This window comes from Pipistrellus hanaki (genome assembly GCF_964339955.1).
Source record: "Pipistrellus hanaki genome assembly, chromosome: 1".
Taxonomy (NCBI): domain Eukaryota; kingdom Metazoa; phylum Chordata; class Mammalia; order Chiroptera; family Vespertilionidae; genus Pipistrellus; species Pipistrellus hanaki.
In genome coordinates, this window is record NC_140503.1 from 199,530,779 (window position 1) to 199,549,191 (window position 18,413).

The 18,413-nt window shown below is 41.1% G+C and overlaps 1 protein-coding gene across 1 annotated transcript in view; it reads left to right on the plus strand.

Moving 5' to 3' along the window:
• ADGRA3 (adhesion G protein-coupled receptor A3) overlaps positions 1-18,413 on the plus strand; it is a 115,981-nt gene that overhangs the window by 68,435 nt on the left and 29,133 nt on the right. Inside the window, exons 11-14 of the mRNA XM_084902312.1 lie at positions 4,344-4,505; positions 7,746-7,949; positions 15,436-15,649; positions 15,853-16,061. Of these exons, the coding sequence (XP_084758438.1) occupies positions 4,344-4,505; positions 7,746-7,949; positions 15,436-15,649; positions 15,853-16,061 (789 nt within the window). The remainder of the gene's footprint in view (positions 1-4,343; positions 4,506-7,745; positions 7,950-15,435; positions 15,650-15,852; positions 16,062-18,413) is intronic.

The following is an 18,413-nucleotide window of genomic DNA, read 5'->3' on the forward strand; positions in this document are numbered from 1 at the left end:
TGTCTTTTTCCGTCTGAACAACTGTGAACCTCCTTTTGCTCAGCCCCTGTATCGAGAAGAGCAAGAACTATTCTGTCTCTTAAAACAGATGACATTTAACATTTCATTGTCATTAATGTGGCATTTTCATCCTCTGGCCTTTATCTGTGATGGAGTGCGTTCCCGCGCACTTTCATCTGATCCCAGCCGCTGAATGTGACAGGTGGAGGAGCAGGTGCGGGAGGCCTCCTGACCCTTCTGGGGCTGTGGTGGCCTCCAGGGAATGAGGTCAAGGGGAAATACAATGCCTCCTCATGCAGGCTGCAGGTTTGAAGCTCTCTGTGAGTCAGATTCTGAGAATACTTTTTACTCCAGGGGAATGCTTTATGCAGTGCTCTTCCTTGGTGCCCTTTTTGCCTCCGTGGAGGATTCAGAGCTGCTTCCGTAACCCAGCCACACACGCCTACAGCATTTTATGATTCCCTGCTCTTGGCAAAATGTGGCATCCTATCTTTTCCTTAGTTCTTTGCCATTTAGGATGCAATGATGAAGAACATAGGTTTTTTTCAACTGAGGCAGTCACTCGAGGTAACTGCATGCATACCTTCTTAGAGATATTTCTTGTCTTAGAATTATTAACACACTAGAGGATTGTTGCACTAAGACTGTGGTCAGCAAACTCATTAGTCAACAGAGCCAAATATCAACAGTACAATGATTGAAATTTCTTTTGAGAGCCAAATTTTTTAAATTTAAATTTCTTCTAACTCCACTTCTTCAAAATAGACTCGTCCAGGCCGTGGTATTTTGTGGAAGAGCCACACTCAGGGGGCCAAAGAGCCACGTGTGGCTCGCGAGGTGCAGTTTGCCAACCACTGTGCTAAGAGATTGGTGCAATAGGCCTTCCTTGCCCTGGCTGCTGGCACTGGTTTTCCTCTGGCACCCGGGACCCAGGCCTTCACTCTGACCACCGCCTTAAGTCTTCACTTTGGGCTGAGCACAGCTCCTGTAGCTGCCTCTGCTCCTACCCTTCTTCTCATAGCAGGCATCCTGCCCCAACTGGCTGCTCTGTGCCTGCATGAGGCTGCCCAGAGGCCCAGAGTGGCTGGGGGGCAGGGCCATATATCCATCTTTGTCCGGCTAATTTGCATACTTGCTCCTGATTGGCTGGTGGGCATCATGAAGGTATGGTCAATTTGCATGTTTCACTTTTATTAGTGTAGATTAAATTTCATTACTAGTGTTATCAAGTGAGCCACACGCGGTTCTGGTTTTTAATCATATAATAATCATAGTTTTTCAGTAGCCAGCAGGCCTCATGTTAGGTCATCATAAAGTTTGTACATTTAAAAGTTTTAAAAAGTATAAAATAAGTAGTTTCTTTGTCATTGTGAGAATCCATTAAACACTTCCTTAGAGTAGAACTAGTATTTTCCTGTTTTGTTTTTTTTTTTCTTTTTAAGTTTTTGCAGCAGGTGGGGATTTCTTTTCTGAGAGCCAGAGAGCCTTTTTTGCCATATCGTCTCCTATATCCTATTTATTTTTGTATGAAATTTTAAAATAACAGCAGGTAAAAATAATAGACGAAAACTTAGCCAAATTATTCCAGCTACTCTGAATGGGAATTATTATAATTGCTGTATAAACAGCTGATCTGCATATTCAGTAATTGACATATGGGAGTCACTACCCTTCATAACTTCAGAAATTAGGGCTTCTGCTAGAATGAAATTCACCCCCCCTCCCCAACCTGTTTAGTAGGAATCAATGCTGGGGATACTAGTGGTCGATGAACTGTGCAAACAGGCTCAGGATTCTGCAAAGCCTCTTCCTCATTCTCTGTCAGTTGATGCTGTTAATTTCTTGGGTTTGGGGAAAATGCCCTCTGAGAATGGGTGAGTCCATTAAAACAGGGTGTTTGGATTAAATTCCATTATTCTTCATCTTATAATATTCTGCTTATTTCCTTCATTGCAGTTGTAATGTAAAGCACTTTTTTTGTTGTTGTTAATCCTCACCAGAGGATATTTTTCCCATTGATTTTTAGAGAGAGTGGAAGGGAGAGGGAGAGACAGAGAGAGAAACATTGATGTGAGAGAGACACATCGATTGATTGACTCCTACACACACCCTGACAGGGGGCCAGGGATTGAGCCTGCATTGCAAGGCACATACCCTTGACTGGAATTAAACCTGTGACCCCCTTAATCAGAGGGCTGAGACTCTAACCACTGAGCAAAATTGGCTAAGGCTTAGAGCACTTTTAAAAAATGTACTATTTCATATTTTCTTCACTAGATTATAAGTGTGTTTCTTTCACTGCTCTGTCTCCATTGCTCAGGACAGTGTCCGGCTCACCTTGGTCCTTGGTAAATATTTAGTCAGTGAGCAAATGAATATTGTATTGCTATTGGCTTTTATACCAGGAGTTCGACTCCTTGTGAATAAGGCTATAAATATAAGTAGGACATTGAGGTGCTCCTGCCCTTGGGGCGTTTACATTGAAAGTAAAATAAGGACAGACCATGATGCACTCTGGGTGGGGCAGTGTGAGGCCAGTGAAGTATTTTTTTTTTTAATTGCATGGGTCCAGGATGAGGAGGAAGAGGCAGTTTTGTTGAACACATGGGTCCTGTTTGCATATGCGCCCTTCCTAGCACTTCTTCCAGAGCCTGCGATCCTCAAAGAGAGCCTAGATTGGGATCCAAGAGTTAGAAACAGGAGCAGTACAATTCCAAGGAGAGCTCACACTTTGTGAGTGTTTGCCCTGTGCCGGGCATGGTCTTGGGAGCCTTCTGTGTGTTATCGAAACTTCATCTTCACAACATTCAGAACAGACAGGAGTGTGCTGTCCCCCTTATACACATAAAGGAAGGTACTGGTGTTAGGGGTCAGGATTTGAAAGTCCTGGTCTTCACCGCTGTACTGACTCTAGTTATTGCGCCCCTGGTTCCTGGGTTTGGTATCTGGTGCATTTCCGCAGTCCTGTCTGTGAGACGTGGACTCTGGGTGGGATACACTGAATTTGTTCAAACCCACCTCAGCCCTCATGATGACGCATCCTGAGAGGAGTGCTGGGTGCAGAAGAGGTTGGAATGCTCCGCTGGGATCCTCTGTGATAATCAGAAGACATCCGCAAGCAGTCTTGGCTCTCTGGCTCGGCTTCGGGGCCTCACACCTTTGACGCTTATGTCTTGATTAGAGAGCCAGCTGGCTTCTCACTCCTCTGATTCCACCCCCGGGAGGGCTCTTGTTGTTCTTCCTGCCATAGATCTCCCTCTCGGGAACAATTTGCTCAATCCTTGCCCCCCCCTGGACACGGTGTGTCTCATTAGCCCTGCACGTCCAGTGCATTCTCCGACACGGGCATGCGAGTCCGATGTAGTCAATGGACATTCCACTGGCATTACCTGACAGATGCTGGCACCTGTACTAACTGAGTGAATAAAAAGAACCCACTGGCTCCATTCATAACTCAATAAAGCAAGGAATGCAAAAGTGAGCATGTCTTTGGATCCGTTTATTTCATGGAATTGGGACAGGGAAGGACGAGTTCATTCGAGGTAGAGGAAGCTATGTGTGAGAGGACACACTCCATGGCTCGGTGCAGGCGGAAGCTTCCTGTGGTTGGACATGACGAGGGTTTTGAACGTGACTGGAAACTAAAAAGCTAGGCAGTGAATGTTTCTTCATGATAATACTAAGCTAACGCGCGCGCGCGCGCGCACACACACACACACACACACACACACACACACACAACATGTTTCTAAGCGGTTTCCCAGAAAAAGACTTTATATCTTTCCATTTGTGGATCATGGGATATCTTTTCCTTCCTCGTGATTAAGTTGTCTTCCCTCTCCCCCTCCCTCCATTTAAATGCCACATGTCCATCTTTTCACCAGTGGTTTGGTGATCACGTCGTTACCCTGTTTTGACTTACCTATCACTAATGGTCGTAATCGAATGTGCTATTCTCTTTTTTTTTTTTTTAAATATATTTTATTGATTTTTTACAGAGAGGATAGAGAGTTAGAAACACTGATGAAAGAGAAACATTGATTAGCCGCCTCCTGCATAGCCCCCCGCAGGGGATGTGCCCGCAACCGAGGTACATGCCCTTGAAAGGAATCGAACCTGGGACCCTTCAGTCCGCAGACTGACACCCTAATGACTGAGCCAAACCGGTTTCAGCCAAATGTGCTCTTCTTACCTGGAGAGGCAGTAATGGGAAACAAGGACAGAGCCTGTTGGCCTGTCACTGGGAAGTTTAGACTACCGGCCCATCTTGGTCTCTCAGGAGCATTTGGATGATGTAACACAGCTTGCTAAGAGGTTTCTTTTCTCTCCTGCTCGCCTGCCAGTTAGGGGACGTGATGGTGGACATCGCAAGCAACATCATGCTGGCCGATGAGCGCGTCCTGTGGCTGGCCCAGAGGGAGGCGAAGGCCTGCAGCCGGATCGTGCAGTGCCTGCAGCGCATCGCCACGCACCGCCTGGCCAACGGAGCCCACGTGTACTCCACAGTAAGCACCGCACGGTTCTAGAATGCCATTCTGAAAAGTCCTGTGCTTTACAGAACATTTTTTATATGGGGACTTGGTCCACAAGTGGTACTCAGAAGGGTGCCTTGCCTATGGAGTAGGCATGCACTGACCCATCCTTCATAGTGAAAGAGACTCTGTATTGTCCTCTACGGTCAGTTCTGTCACCTCCCTGGGTGTGCCCTCTCTGCGTGGTGCTGAGATGGGAGTGATGCTGGCAGGCCTCCGGAACGGGGGTGGAGGCTGTAGTATCCACATGGCCTACATTTAGCAGACCCCTAAGTTCAGTCTCACTCGTGAAGTTCTTAAAATTGTTTTTTTTTTTTTTGCTTTCATTTTTTAATTGAATTTATTGGGGTGGCAATGGTTAATGAAAATTTTTTAATTTTTTGAGGTAACTCTGAACTGCTTTCTGTACATTGTATTGTGTGTTCACCAACCCAAGACAAGTCTCCTTCCATCACCTTGTACCCCCCTTTACCTTCTTCTGTCTCCCCACCCTCCTTTCCCTCTGCTAATCATCATACTGCTGACTACCTATGGGGTTTTTTATTTGTTTGTTTGCTAAATCCCATAGCTTTTTCACCCAATTCCCAACTTCTCTCCCCTCTGTCAGCTGTCAGTCTGTTCTTAGTATCAGTAAATCTGTTTTTGTTTTGTTAGTTTACTTTTTCATTAGATTCCATATAGAAGTGAAAACATGTGGTACTGTGTTTTTCTGATTGGTTTATTTCACTTAGCATAATATCCTCCAGGTCCATCCATGCTGTTGTAAAATGTAAGATTTTCCTTCTTTTTATTGGGTAGTATTCCATTGTGTAAATGTACCACAGCTTTTTTTTTTTTTTTATCCACTCATTACTGATAGATACTTGATATGCTTCCAAATCTTGGCTATTGTAAATAATGCTGTAATGAACATAGGGGTACATATATTCTTTGAAATTAATGTTTTGGGTTTCTTCAGGTATATTCCCAGAAATGGAATTGCTGGATCAGAACACAGTTGTATTTTTAATTTTTTGAGGTAGCTCCATACCGCTTTCCACAGTGGCTGCTCCAGTCTGCATTCTCACCAACAGTGCATTAGGGCAGTGGTCGGCCAACTCATTAGTCAACAGAGAGGCAAACCACGACTCAAGAGCTGCATGTGGCTCGAGAGCCACAGTTTGCCAACCACTGCATTAGGGTTCCCTTTTCTGCACATCCTTGCCAACACCTATTTGTTGATTCATTGATGATAGCCATTCTGACAAGTATATCTCATTGTGATTTTAATTTGCATTTCTCTGATAATTAGTGACATTGAGCATCTTTTTGTGTGTCTTTTGGCCATCTGTATGTCCTCTTTAGAGAAATGTCTATTCAGGTCCTTTGCCCATTTTTAAATTGGATTCTTTAGTTTTTTGGTATTGAGGTTTATAAGTTCTTTATAAATTTGGGGTTTAACCCGTTGTCAGATATATCGTCAAAAATGTTCTCCCTTACAATGGGTTGTCTTTTTGTTTTGTTGATGGTTCCCTTTGCTGTGCATGAACTTTCTACTTTGATGTAGTCCTATTTGTTTATTTGTTTGTTTGTTTGTTTGTTTCCCTTGCCCAAGGAGAAAAATACTGCTGCAAAGGAGTGTTTGAGATTTTACTGCCTATATTTTCTTTTAGGATTTTTATGGTTTTGAGTCTAACATTTAATCCATTTTGAGTTTATTAATTTTTATGGTTAAATAAGATGGTCTAGTTTCATTTTTTTTGCATGTATCTGTACACTTTCCAAACACAATTTATTGAATAGACTATTTTTACCCCATTGTATGTTCTTGATTCCTTTTTCATATATCACTGACCATGAAGTATGGGTTTATTTCTGGACTCTGTTCTGTTCCATTAATCTATATGTCTGTTTTTTCTGTCAGTACCATGCTGTTTTGATTACTATGGCCTTGTAGTATAGTTTGATATCAGATAGTGTGATTCCTCTAACTTTGTTCTTCTTTCTCAAGATTGCTGTGGCTATTCTGTATCTTCTGTGGTTCCATATAAATTTTTTGGAATATTTGTTATAGTTCTGTGAATAGGAATTGCATTGAATCTATAGATTATTTTGGTTAGTATGGGCATTTAAAGATCCTAATTCTTCCTGTCTACAGACACAGTATATGCTTCCATTTATTTGTATCTTCTTCACTTTCTTTCTTCAGTGTCTTACAATTTTCCGTATTTTACATCCTTGGATAAATTTATTCCCAGGATTTTTTTTTTTAATTTAGTGATAAATTGGATTGTTTTCTTATTTTTCCTTTCTGATAGTTCAGTATTGGTGTATATAATTTTAACTGGTTTCTGGATATTTATTTTGTATCCTGTTACTTTACTGAATTTACTTATCAGTTTTAGTAGTTTTTTGGAATCTTAGGGTGGCTCTATATACAGTATAATGGCAGCAGCACCTTGGAGTGAGTCTGTGTAAAATTTTTATCTGTGCAACTTAATGCAAAGAATTAACTAGATCACCCTGTAAAAGAAAAAGTGATGACTATGACATGAAGTGCTGAACAAGGTGACTTTTAAGTGAATCTCCTAAATCCTTATTGCTCTTCCTGTACTGCCATCATTAAAAGGGGCTGACCCATATATCTAGATTTTATAAGACATTTCCTTTTCAGCCTACTGTTTTCTGCAAGGAGCTCTTAAAATAAATTATTTTTAATTGACTTTGCATTTATGTCTGATCCTCCCCACTTAAGACTTACTCTTGCCCGGACCGGATTGGCTCAGTGGATAGAGCGTCGGCCTGCGGACTGAAAGGTCCCGGGTTCGATTCTGGTCAAGGGCATGTACCTTGGTTGCGGGCACATCCCCAGTAGGGGGTGTGCAAGAGGCAGCTGATCGATGATTCTCTCTCATCGATGTTTCTAACTCTCTATCCCTCTCTCTTCCTCTCTGTGAAAAATCAATAAAATATATTTAAAAAAAAAAAAAAAAAAAAACTTACTCTTTTCCTCTTCATGGGTACCTTTCTATTTTATGCTTTTGTTTCCAATATCTTTTATGGCACATATCCTGTCCCCTTTTGCATCTGGCTGCATAGTGTCTTTGTTCAGTAAGAATCTAAGTGTTCTCTTTGAATGTACAAGTGTTTTGCATTTGAAATTTCTTTGCACATGCTTTCCCCTCCCCCCACATTGTAAATCTCTTATAATTCCTGTTTGGTTGACTTTTCAAGTATTCCCCCAATATCGCACTGGAAGCTTATGTCATCAAGGCAACTGGCTTCACCGGAATGACATGCACCGTGTTCCAGAAAGTGGCCGCCCCGGACCGCACAGGCCTGTCTGACTACGGGAGGCGGGACCCCGACGGAGGCCTGGATAAGCAGCTGAGCTTCAAGTGCAATGTTTCCAACACGTTTTCCAGTCTGGCACTGAAGGTACGTGATCACCTCTAAGCACTTCAGACCCTTTCCCGTTAGGCACTCAGCATGGTCTGCATTGCAGAATAACCTTAATAGACGTTATTTGGGGGCAGGGAGTATTGGTATGATTTTCGCTGTTGTTGTAAAATAAATTCAGACCAGGAATGACTATGGGATAGCTTCCTAGAGCCAGGCATTTTTCACCCCTTGGACTCCTTGCTGCGTTAAAAAATATCAAAGTTGAATCTTTGACGACTTCTGTGGTAGGAAGATGAATACATTAATATTACAAAGTGAAACATTTTCTTTGACCTTACATTTCCTTTTTATTGCTCCTGATTTTAAAGACATGAAAGTATCACGTGCTTTTGGCTGTGGGCCCACTGGACCGAATGGGAAATCACCCTTGAGACAAGGCAGTTAATCAGGCAACCTGTATATCAAGATTCTTGGCAAAGAAGTCCTACGTGATATGTCTTGAGAAAATGTGTGGTTTTTTTGCAGCAGGAAAAAATCTGAAGCATTTTTATTGATTTTATTATTATTATTTTTTTTAATTTGGGGTTTAGATGTGTTTCATTGAACTACATTGAAGCAAATAGTGGAGGTCCCTAATGTGACCACATTTTTGTTTGTTTGTTTGTTTGTTCACTTGGTGTGGCCATGTGTGACTGTGTTCTCTGTAGATGTTGATTCCTAAGTACTTTCTCTGGCTTTTTTCTTAAGTGTAGGTCACAGGCAGTATGGCAGTCACTTAGAGGGCTGCATAGTAATTGATCACATAGGCGTGAGGTGTTGATGCATTGTAGCCACTCAAGAAATATTGAATGGGTGAGTGAATGAATGAAAGAATGGAGAGTTCATGTATTTTGTCATACCTTACCCTGGTGATCTCCACAGGGCAAGCCAGTTTGGTAAATTCAGAAACGACCATTTCCACCACCACCCGAGACATCTCAACTGGGTCAGGATGGTTGATGGTCATCTGTGTACTGGGTGCTGTGTACTCAGAGGGAAGTTGTCATGATGCATGTGTTCTTCTGGGCTCTGTGAGCACGCGTGATGTACCCAGCAATACCGCTGCAGGCCTGATCCTTGGGTTATTGCATTTTTCATTGGTGAGGAAAACCACAAAAGGAATAGAAACAGCATCGCACACAAGCCCATGAGAGAGAGGTGTGTGTCCTTGAGGAGCACCTGCAATTGAGGAGTCCTTCCATCTGAGGGGATCATAGTTGGTTAAAAAATGGCAAAACCCTATATATTGTATCAATTACACAATCTACCCTCTGGGTAAGAAGTGTTTCTACTTGCTAAGAGTAGAAAGCTTTAAGTGAACATTCACATGTGTCAATTTCACACTGTTCTACCCTTTTATGATCATTTTGTGTCCAGAAACCAAGAACACATTCCACTATTATCCAGGCTTCATACGTGGCCATGATTCAAACGGAGTAAAAGAGGAATGTATCCTTTGTGACACAAACTCAGTATAATGTCGGCGGCTCACAATGTTTTAGCACTTTAACGGAAAACCTGGCATTTAGTTGGCTAAATTCAGAAACTTTATAACCAGGACAATTTATATTCATTGTGCCTGTGCTTTTTTTTCTTCTCCTGAATGCTTTGAATATAGTAGTAGGTAACTTGAACATCCAAAAATTGATTATATTGCCCTACAGTGAGAAAATATGTTAGCATATGAAGTTAAATCCATAAAAAAAAGCAGTCTTTACCAATGTAGGGGCCGTCCTTGATTGCTTTCTACCAGTGTTTTGGAAGAATTGGTTCTTTAAACCTTTCTTGACAGTAATGTAGAAATCAGTTTTTACCTATGTGTCACCTATTTCCCTCATCTCAGACACACACACACACACACACACACACACACACACACACACACTAGAGGCCTGGTGTGTGAAATTTGTGCACGGGAGTGTGTGTCCCTCAGCCCAGCCTGCACCCTCTCCAATCTGGGACCCCTCGAGGGATGTCCGACTGCCCATTTAGGCCCGATCCCAGGGATCGGGCCTAAATGGGCAGTCGGACATCACTCTCACAATTTAGGACTGGCTCCCAACTGCTCACCTGCCTGCCTTCCTGATTGCCCCTAACCCCTTCTACCTGCCAGCCTGATCACCCCCTAACCACTCCCCTTCCAGCCTGATGATACCTAACTGCCCCCCCTCCCCCCGCCAGCCAGTTTGCCCCTAACTGTCCTACCCTGCAGGCCTGGTCCCCCCCTAACTGCTCTCCCCTGCAGGCTTGGTCACCCCTAACTGCCCTCCCTTGCAGGCCTGATTCCCCCCCTTTCCCCCCCAACTGCTCTCCTTTGCAAGCCTGGGTCCTTCCCAACTGCTCTTCTCTGCAGGCCCAGTTGCCCCCAACTTCCCTCCTTTGCTGGCCTGGTCACCTCTAACTGCCCTCTTCTGCAGGCTTGATCACCCCCAACTTCCCTCCCTTGTAGGCCTGGTCCCTCCCAACTGCCCTCCCCTGCTGGCTATCTTGTGGCAGCCATCTTGTGTCCACATAGGGGCAGCCGTCTTTGTGTGTTGGCGTGACGGTCAATTTGCATATTACTCTTTTATTAGATAGGATTTTGCTTCCTGCCCTCATTTCTGCCCTTTTCTGTGCCCTCAGCACCACCCCTGCTCCTCTCCCAGTAAGCCTCCATGCACATGGCACCATCTTTTCTTCCTCAGAATTCATCACTGTCTGCCAGTCTCATGGTGCCTTGTTCATTCTCCAGAATAATTAGAAGCCGATGTGATGGTGAGTTGAGTTATAGGGTGGAGAGAGGCCATAGCATATGGTGACTAAAAATGTTGGCTTTCTATATTCACATTCTGCTCCCCCAGTTAATGGCTGTGCAAACTGGGGCAAGTACTTAACCTTTCTGATGTCAACTCCTCATCTGTTACACAGGAATCATGAAATGGTATATAACTCAAAGGATTATTAAGAGGATTAAATGAGGTAAATGTACAGACATTAACAACAGTGGCTGGCAGAGAATAAGCTCCTAATAAATGTTATCTCTTATTATTGCTTTATTATACTTGTGGTCCCTCTCATTAAATGATGGATATTTGAGGGCTGGAACCTTGACTTATTTTACTGTGTATCTCTAGTGCCAAGCACAGAGCAATGAAACATTCAGTAAATGTTGAATAAAAATTAACAGCCATACTTAATTAGCAAAGAAAGTCAGTTTAAAACATTAATTCTAAAGGCAAACATAATCCCTGTTCATCTTTAGTGGTGAAATAATCAAAAGGTGGTATGCAGCTCAACACCAAGTAGACACAAAAAAACAATTAGAATGCGTCATCATATCTATCTGTTTGAAATCCAGTGGCTGAGGGTTAAGAAAACATGGATAAATTAGTTTTTATTCTTTTAAATCAGGTGGCTCTTTGACTCTAATTTTAGTGTTAGACTTCCATAGACTTAAACAAATTAGGATTTCAGAGAAATTTATCAATTACATGGTGGTGGGACTCCAGATTGTTCTATAAGGAATGATGTTGAAGTCTAGAAGTATTTGAGTGAACATACTTCACATGTTCTTCTCACCTTAATGTCATTATAAATAGATAAATATATATATATATATATATATATATATATATATATATATATATATATATATATAGGAATTTAGCAATTTAGCAAATTAAGGCATTTTAAAAGCTCCATGATAACATTGATTTTATGTGTGTTCAGACTTAGTCCATTTTTAGTATTGAAATTAACACCAGAATTGTAAAAGTGAAAACATGAGGAGCTTCTAGATGATTGTGGGAAGTCTTCTCCTCCCTCTTCGCGCTCTCTTCTGCCACCAGATAACCACTCGCCACACTGCAGCATTAATAATAAAAATACTGCCCATCTCGGGTGGCTCAGGGGGTGAGTGTCCACCTATGAACCAGGAGGTTATGGTTCGATTCCCAATCTACGCATGCCTCTATTGATGTTTCTATCTCTCCCTCTCCTTTCCTCTCTGAAATCAACACTAATATATTTTTAAAAATAATCATAGTGCCAAAACCAATTTGGCTCAGTGGATATGAGCGTCGGCCTGTGGACTGAAAGGTCCCAGGTTCAATTCCAGTCAAGGGCATGTACCTTGGTTTCTGGCACATCCCCAGTGGAGTTGTGCAAGAGGCAGCTGATTGATGTTTCTCTCTCATTGATGTTTCTAGCTTTCTATCCCTCTCTCTTCCTCTCTATAAAAAATCAATAAAATATATTTTTAAATTTTTGAAAAGAAATAATCACAGTAAAAATACCACCCGCTCACAGTATCTTCGCTTTCTGTTTTCGTCATGGCCACGATCCCACTGGGCCCTCAGGTGTGTTTGTTAGAAAGATAGCTACTGGCTTTGGAGATGTCCCAGAGAGGACAACAGAACTGGGCAGTGCTGGGCAGCTGCTGACTGGTGAGGCTGGGGCCCGGGTTCCGGCTTCTCGTTTTAGCCCTGTGTTCGTTCCCCCAGGGGTGGCATAGGAGCTTCTAATAATCAGCATCAGATACCAAAAACATGTACTTCCCAAAGGATTCCCACAGCAGCGTTCCTCATTTATTAGCTATAATTCATGTGTTTATATCTATTTCCATTGCTGTGATCCATACTTTCAAAAATTAATATATGTTTAAATGAAATTATAAACGCTATGATTCTGCACTTCAGGCCATTTGGCAAACGATATAATCATGATAAATGTAAAAAATTAAATAAGTGTCTCAGTGATTTTTAAAAAAATAAATAGATTTTTAACCTTTCTGTAATAAATGATCAAAACTTCTTTCAAAAAATTAAATATACAGATATTAAATTCTTAATATAAACCTCTAAACTTTATTGACATAGCTGAAGTTTGCTTTTCTAGCACCTCTAGGCTACCCAGTCTCCATCACAAGGAACCTATAATTATTATTTAGTAATATTGTTTATTGGACTCTGCAGGATATTGTAGAAGCCATAAGTATGGATCAGTCTTGAAGGAAGCTTTCATTTTTCATTGACTTATCTATACACTTGGGTTTTTAAAATAGTTGTTTGTTTAGTTTTACAAGTTTAAACTTGTGAAAAAAAAAGTTTTTGGAGTTCTAGGAATTATATGTGTCATTTCATTTTTCGGCTCTCTGTTAGAAAATATTTCTATGGTTTGTTTTAAAAAATGATTTATCCTAAGTAATACTTTCCTAAGAACTATGCTTTATTTTCAAATCATTTTTTTTTATTGATTGCCTTTTTAGAGGGGTTGGGGGAGAAGAGAGAGAGAGAGAGAGAGAGAGAGAGAGAGAGAGAATAATTTGTTGTCCCACTTATTTATGTATTCATTGGTTAATCCTTGTACGTGTCCTGAAGGGAGATCAAACTTGCAGCCTTGGAGTGTTGAGATGATGCTCTAACCAACCTAGCTACCCAGCCAGAGCTCTTAATTTTGTATTCAAGAACTTTATACTTAAATTTTAATAAATATCTTGTATGTGTAACACTTTTTCAAGAAACCTTTTAATCAATCTGTTGATGTTATTCCTTTCTTTAAAAACATTTTATTTTTCCAATCACCATTTACCCCCCTCTATGTTTTTTCCCCTTTTTTGAATCCCTCATTATATACTTGAAAGAAATGTATACACTTAATAGAACTGTGTTAGATTAATGAATGAGTTTATAATACACGTTGTCTCCCTCCCCCAGATTATATTTGTGACAATAGCAGAAACCTTTTCATGCATTTTCCTAGATGAAATATTTCTAATATTTTCTAGGTATCTTCAGTTTAAAAATAAGGTTCCATCTGTCACTATTCAAACTCCCAAAATATTTTCATTCAACAGATATTTGTAGGTATCTGCTGTGCTTTCAATGTGGTTCTAAGTACAGCAGTCAAAAACAAACTCAAAATTATTCACTTGCCTAAAAACAAAACAAAAAACAAAACGAAACAAACAAACAAAAAAAACGTGTGTCACGGACTTCTATTAATTTCATAAACAATAGGCTACTTTGATCAAATACGACTGCCAGGAGCTATTATTAACCTGAAGAGAGGCCTGGAAAAGCCAGTGAGATTATCTGCACTTAAAATTCCTCCTTCTCTAGCTGGAGGGCCAGGCGGTGAGTCACTGTGAGGCTGCCAATGTGAGTTATGCCGGAGATTGTGCAGGAGGGCGCGGGAGTCCAGGAGAGGAAGCAACTAAGGGTAAAAGCAGGAGACTGAGGACTCGGGTAATTAATCATCAAAAAAGAAAAGAAAAAAGAGAGAGAGCCCTTTGTAGAGTGCTTTGTAAAGTCCTTCTCCTGGCTGCCAACCTTCCTCATCCTGACCTGTCCTTTACCTTGCCAACACAATTATCCTGCGAAACATCAAATCTGCCGCATTGGAGTTTGCCAGACAGAAGAATAGTGGAGCATTTCGGCCAGGGACACTGGCCGGTACGGTGTTTCCACAGGGGCATAAAGAACGGAGGGAGTTCACACAGAGAGAAATTCAGTGTGGCCAGATGATAGTTGGATGTAGGGAGTGTGAAACGCTGAAGTCGAGGCATAGATTTTTATCCAAATGATATGGCGTATTTACTTAGGTTTGGGGCCCACTATTTTGTAATCATTGGAGAACCAAGAACATGATCAGATTTATTTCTTAAGAGGAAATTCCATTGGCAGCTTGAACATTGGATTGGAGAGAGAGAGAGAGGTTGGTTGGTGCCAAGGGAAAGACTGTGATAAATTCTTAAAACAGGGAGTTTTGCCTGAGATAGTTATTATTTGCCTCCTGGGTTTATAGATTTATTTTTTATTGAATGCTGAATAATTTATTAGTTTAAAATTCCTAATAAAGCAGTCTGCAAAACATGCAGTGACCAGCCAGCATCTTCTGTTGTTTCTTATTTGTGACTCTGTTTTTTTCTAAACATTATGTGTTTCTTAGTCTCAGGGAAACGTCTAAAAGAAGAATTTGCTGAATCTAAGCTTCTATTATGTTTGTGCCTTTTCTTTCTCTTGCTGTTTGACAGTTTTGAATCCATCATAAATCACCTTAAAGTTCCATAAACCCAAATTAATTATGCTCAGATTTGTGATACGCTACATTTGTACTTATTTACCAAATTTTGTCATCGTAAAATTGTCATCAAGAGTGATCAGAGATTCCTGATCTGTTTAACGCTATCTACTTCCCCAGTTGATGATATCCTGGGAAAAAAATCACTCTGGTTTGAAATTATTTCTTGTTTACTTCTTTAACTTGGAAATCGAGTTTCTTTTCTCTTTATCTTTATAGTCTTTGCCTCTGTGATGATATGTGTTCAGACATCTCACTGAACCGATAAATTGTTTCAGCTATTACACTTCCATGTATACATTTAAAAAAGTATTCAGCATCTATTCAGAAAACATTTGTAAACCACCATAAAATATGCTTGCTGGTTTCTACATGCTAATACCACCACCGTTTCTTTTTGCTGCTGCTGTTCATATTCTTTCAGAACACGATCGTAGAAGCTTCTATTCAGCTCCCACCGTCCCTCTTCTCACCAAAGCAGAAGAGAGAAGTCAGACCCACCGACGACTCTCTCTGCAAGCTCCAGCTCATCGCGTTCCGCAACGGGAAGCTGTTTCCAGCCACCGGGAACTCCACCCACCTGGCTGATGATGGGAAACGGCGCACCGTGGTGACCCCCGTGATTCTCACCAAAATAGGTCTGTACGCGGCATATGGGCATATGCTCTCTGCAACGTGGGTTTGCCAATCCCTGCTCCTTCAGATGCTTATTGTGGTTCCTTCTCGTCTCAATGAACCACCAGCGCAGAGAGAGACTGCACAGTCCCCCTTTCTGCACAGGCTGGCATTTCATTGTTGGCGAAGTTGGTCTCAGAGATGCCTGTCCTCTCCTTCCCTCCAGACGGCGCGCCCGTGGGCGGCCACCGCGTCCCGGTGAACGTGACCCTGCGGCGCATCGCGCACGGGGCCGATGCCGTGGCCGCGCAGTGGGATTTCGACCTGCTGAACGGACAGGGCGGCTGGAAGTCTGACGGCTGCCACATCCTCTACTCGGACGAGAACATCACCACCATCCAGTGCTTCTCCCTGAGCAACTACGCCGTGCTGATGGTATGGCAGATGCTCTCTTTACGCGTAAACGCCCCGTCTCCTCGTGTTTGCCTGATGCAGAGTTAAGCTCAAGTGAAGATTCAAAAAACAAACACACACAAAACTTTTTAAATATACATATATATTACTGATTTTTTTTACAGAGAGGAAAGGAGTGAGATAGAGAGCTAGAAACATGGATGAGAGAGAAACATCGATCAGCTGCCACACAGAAAACTTTTTACATAAATTGCTCCCTTTACATAACAGGTGATGTTTGGCGAAATTCTGATTTTAAAAGCAAACCAAGTTCCTACCAGGTGCAAGGTATTGGATGGGATTTGATAGAGGAATTTTCAATAAACTCTGTAAGGGAATCAGTTCACCTAGGTAGACTTTGACCTTAAGGTCTGGAGACATCTTGGGGTTTGTCTATACATCCAACTCTCAACACAGTAAGTGACTCCTTTGCCCACAGATAATCAGTGAGTAGTGAGAGAGAGATTCCCCCGCCCCTCTTTGGTCTCCTTTTGAATTTAGGGGAACAGTAATCATTTTAGTTTCGTCTCCTTAAGCAACGGTATTGACACAAATCATGTCTTCCATTTTAATGCTACTCAAGCCAATGTTTTCTGTTATTTATCATTATTCATCTTCGGAAAAGTGATGAGTTACTAATGTATACGGACAGGTCTTTTCATGAACACATTCTTTATGTGCATCTGATCCCCGAGCTAGCGAGTATTGAATTAATCATGCTAATTCTTATTTTATATTGCACTTATTATAAGATACTGACATCCTGCAGCATCGATAGAATGCAGTGGAAGGAATGGCTAATGAACCTGAAAGGCATTTCTCAGGACAGCCTGAGGCTAACCTGCGAGTGAGGTCGCCCACGTTTTATTTCTGTCTCCAGCTCTGAATCCGTTATCTAGACAATATTTTATGAAAACCTTAACTAGCCTCGAAATAGGATGCTTTTTGCTGTGTGTGATTTATTTTTTTCTTGAAAAAAAAAATTAAAGAGCCTTTACCACTAGAAATGATCTTAAAGCAAGCTTCAGGTAGCATAGATGTTCCTCAACTCGTGTTTCGTTTGTCTCTGACCCCTCACATTAGCATCTGCTACCTGGCACACCTGTCAAACAGGAAGAGCAAATAGATTGTTTGGCGAGTGTATAAGGTTTGCCTTTTCCACTGACATCAATTACCGAGTGTTATGCATCCCAGCGGACAGAGGCAGGGTCTTCTGTCCTGTTTAGACTCAGCTGTGTTTATATAAGTCGTTTATCCTTTTGGGTGTAAAGTTCGTGTTGATAGTTTAGGTGTCTCCTCACAAACAGAGGATGTTTCATTTCTGTGCTTGTGAGTTTGGTTTCTTTAAGTTCACAATGTATTCACTCGTAGTAATCTTTCAAATTAAAGTATGAACCATTGATTAAAGGATGAAGCATTTTCCCTTTCAGTTTGAAAGTATTTTCTCATTCAGGTTTTGATTAGAAAATAACCAGAAACTATGAAGCACTGGAGGAGAAATAATAGAGATACAACGTTGTCTGAAATTTATATAATAGTTAAGTAGAAAATGTTGGGGAAAATAAATGAGGCACAAAACACACACACACACACACAAAAGGCATTTTATAAGCTTCACTGGTAATGACATGCTACAGTACCATGTGAAACTTTTATTTTTATTTAATCTAATACCCGTTTTAAGCATCTATTTTTTTTAACTTCCTAGCTGTTCTTCTAAACTATTTAAATTAGTATAATCCCTTTCTAGAAGGAATAAGCTATTCTTTTATCTCTCATACTTTAATCTTTTAAAAAATGCTATACACAATTCTTTAAAGCTAAAATATAGTGCTAAGACTTTGTTCTACTTTCAAAGAATACGCATTCTTTTGCTTTTCTTAGATATAATTGTGCCACCTAGAGGCTGCAACTTGAAATGTATCTAAAATGTTGACAAACATACATGATAAAATTATATAGTATGTGGGATTTTTAGAGTTGCTAATTAAACATTAAAGGCTATTAAATGAAATTATACATACTCTCAAATAATAAGGTCTAAAATAGAAGAAATTCCTTTTAAAAATTGGAAGTTGGTCCTTGCCAGGTGGCTTAGTTAGTTGGAGCATCTTCCCCTACAACAAAAGATTGCAAGTTCAATTCCCAATCTAGGCACATACCTAGGTATAAATTTGATCCCTGGTCAAGGCACATATGGAGGGGGCAACCGATTGACGTTTCTCTCTCACACCGATGTTTCTCTCTTTTTTTTCTTTCTCCCTCTTCCCCTTTCTCTCTCTAAATAATCAATAAACATATCCTCAGGTGAAAATTAAAAAACAAAATCAGAAT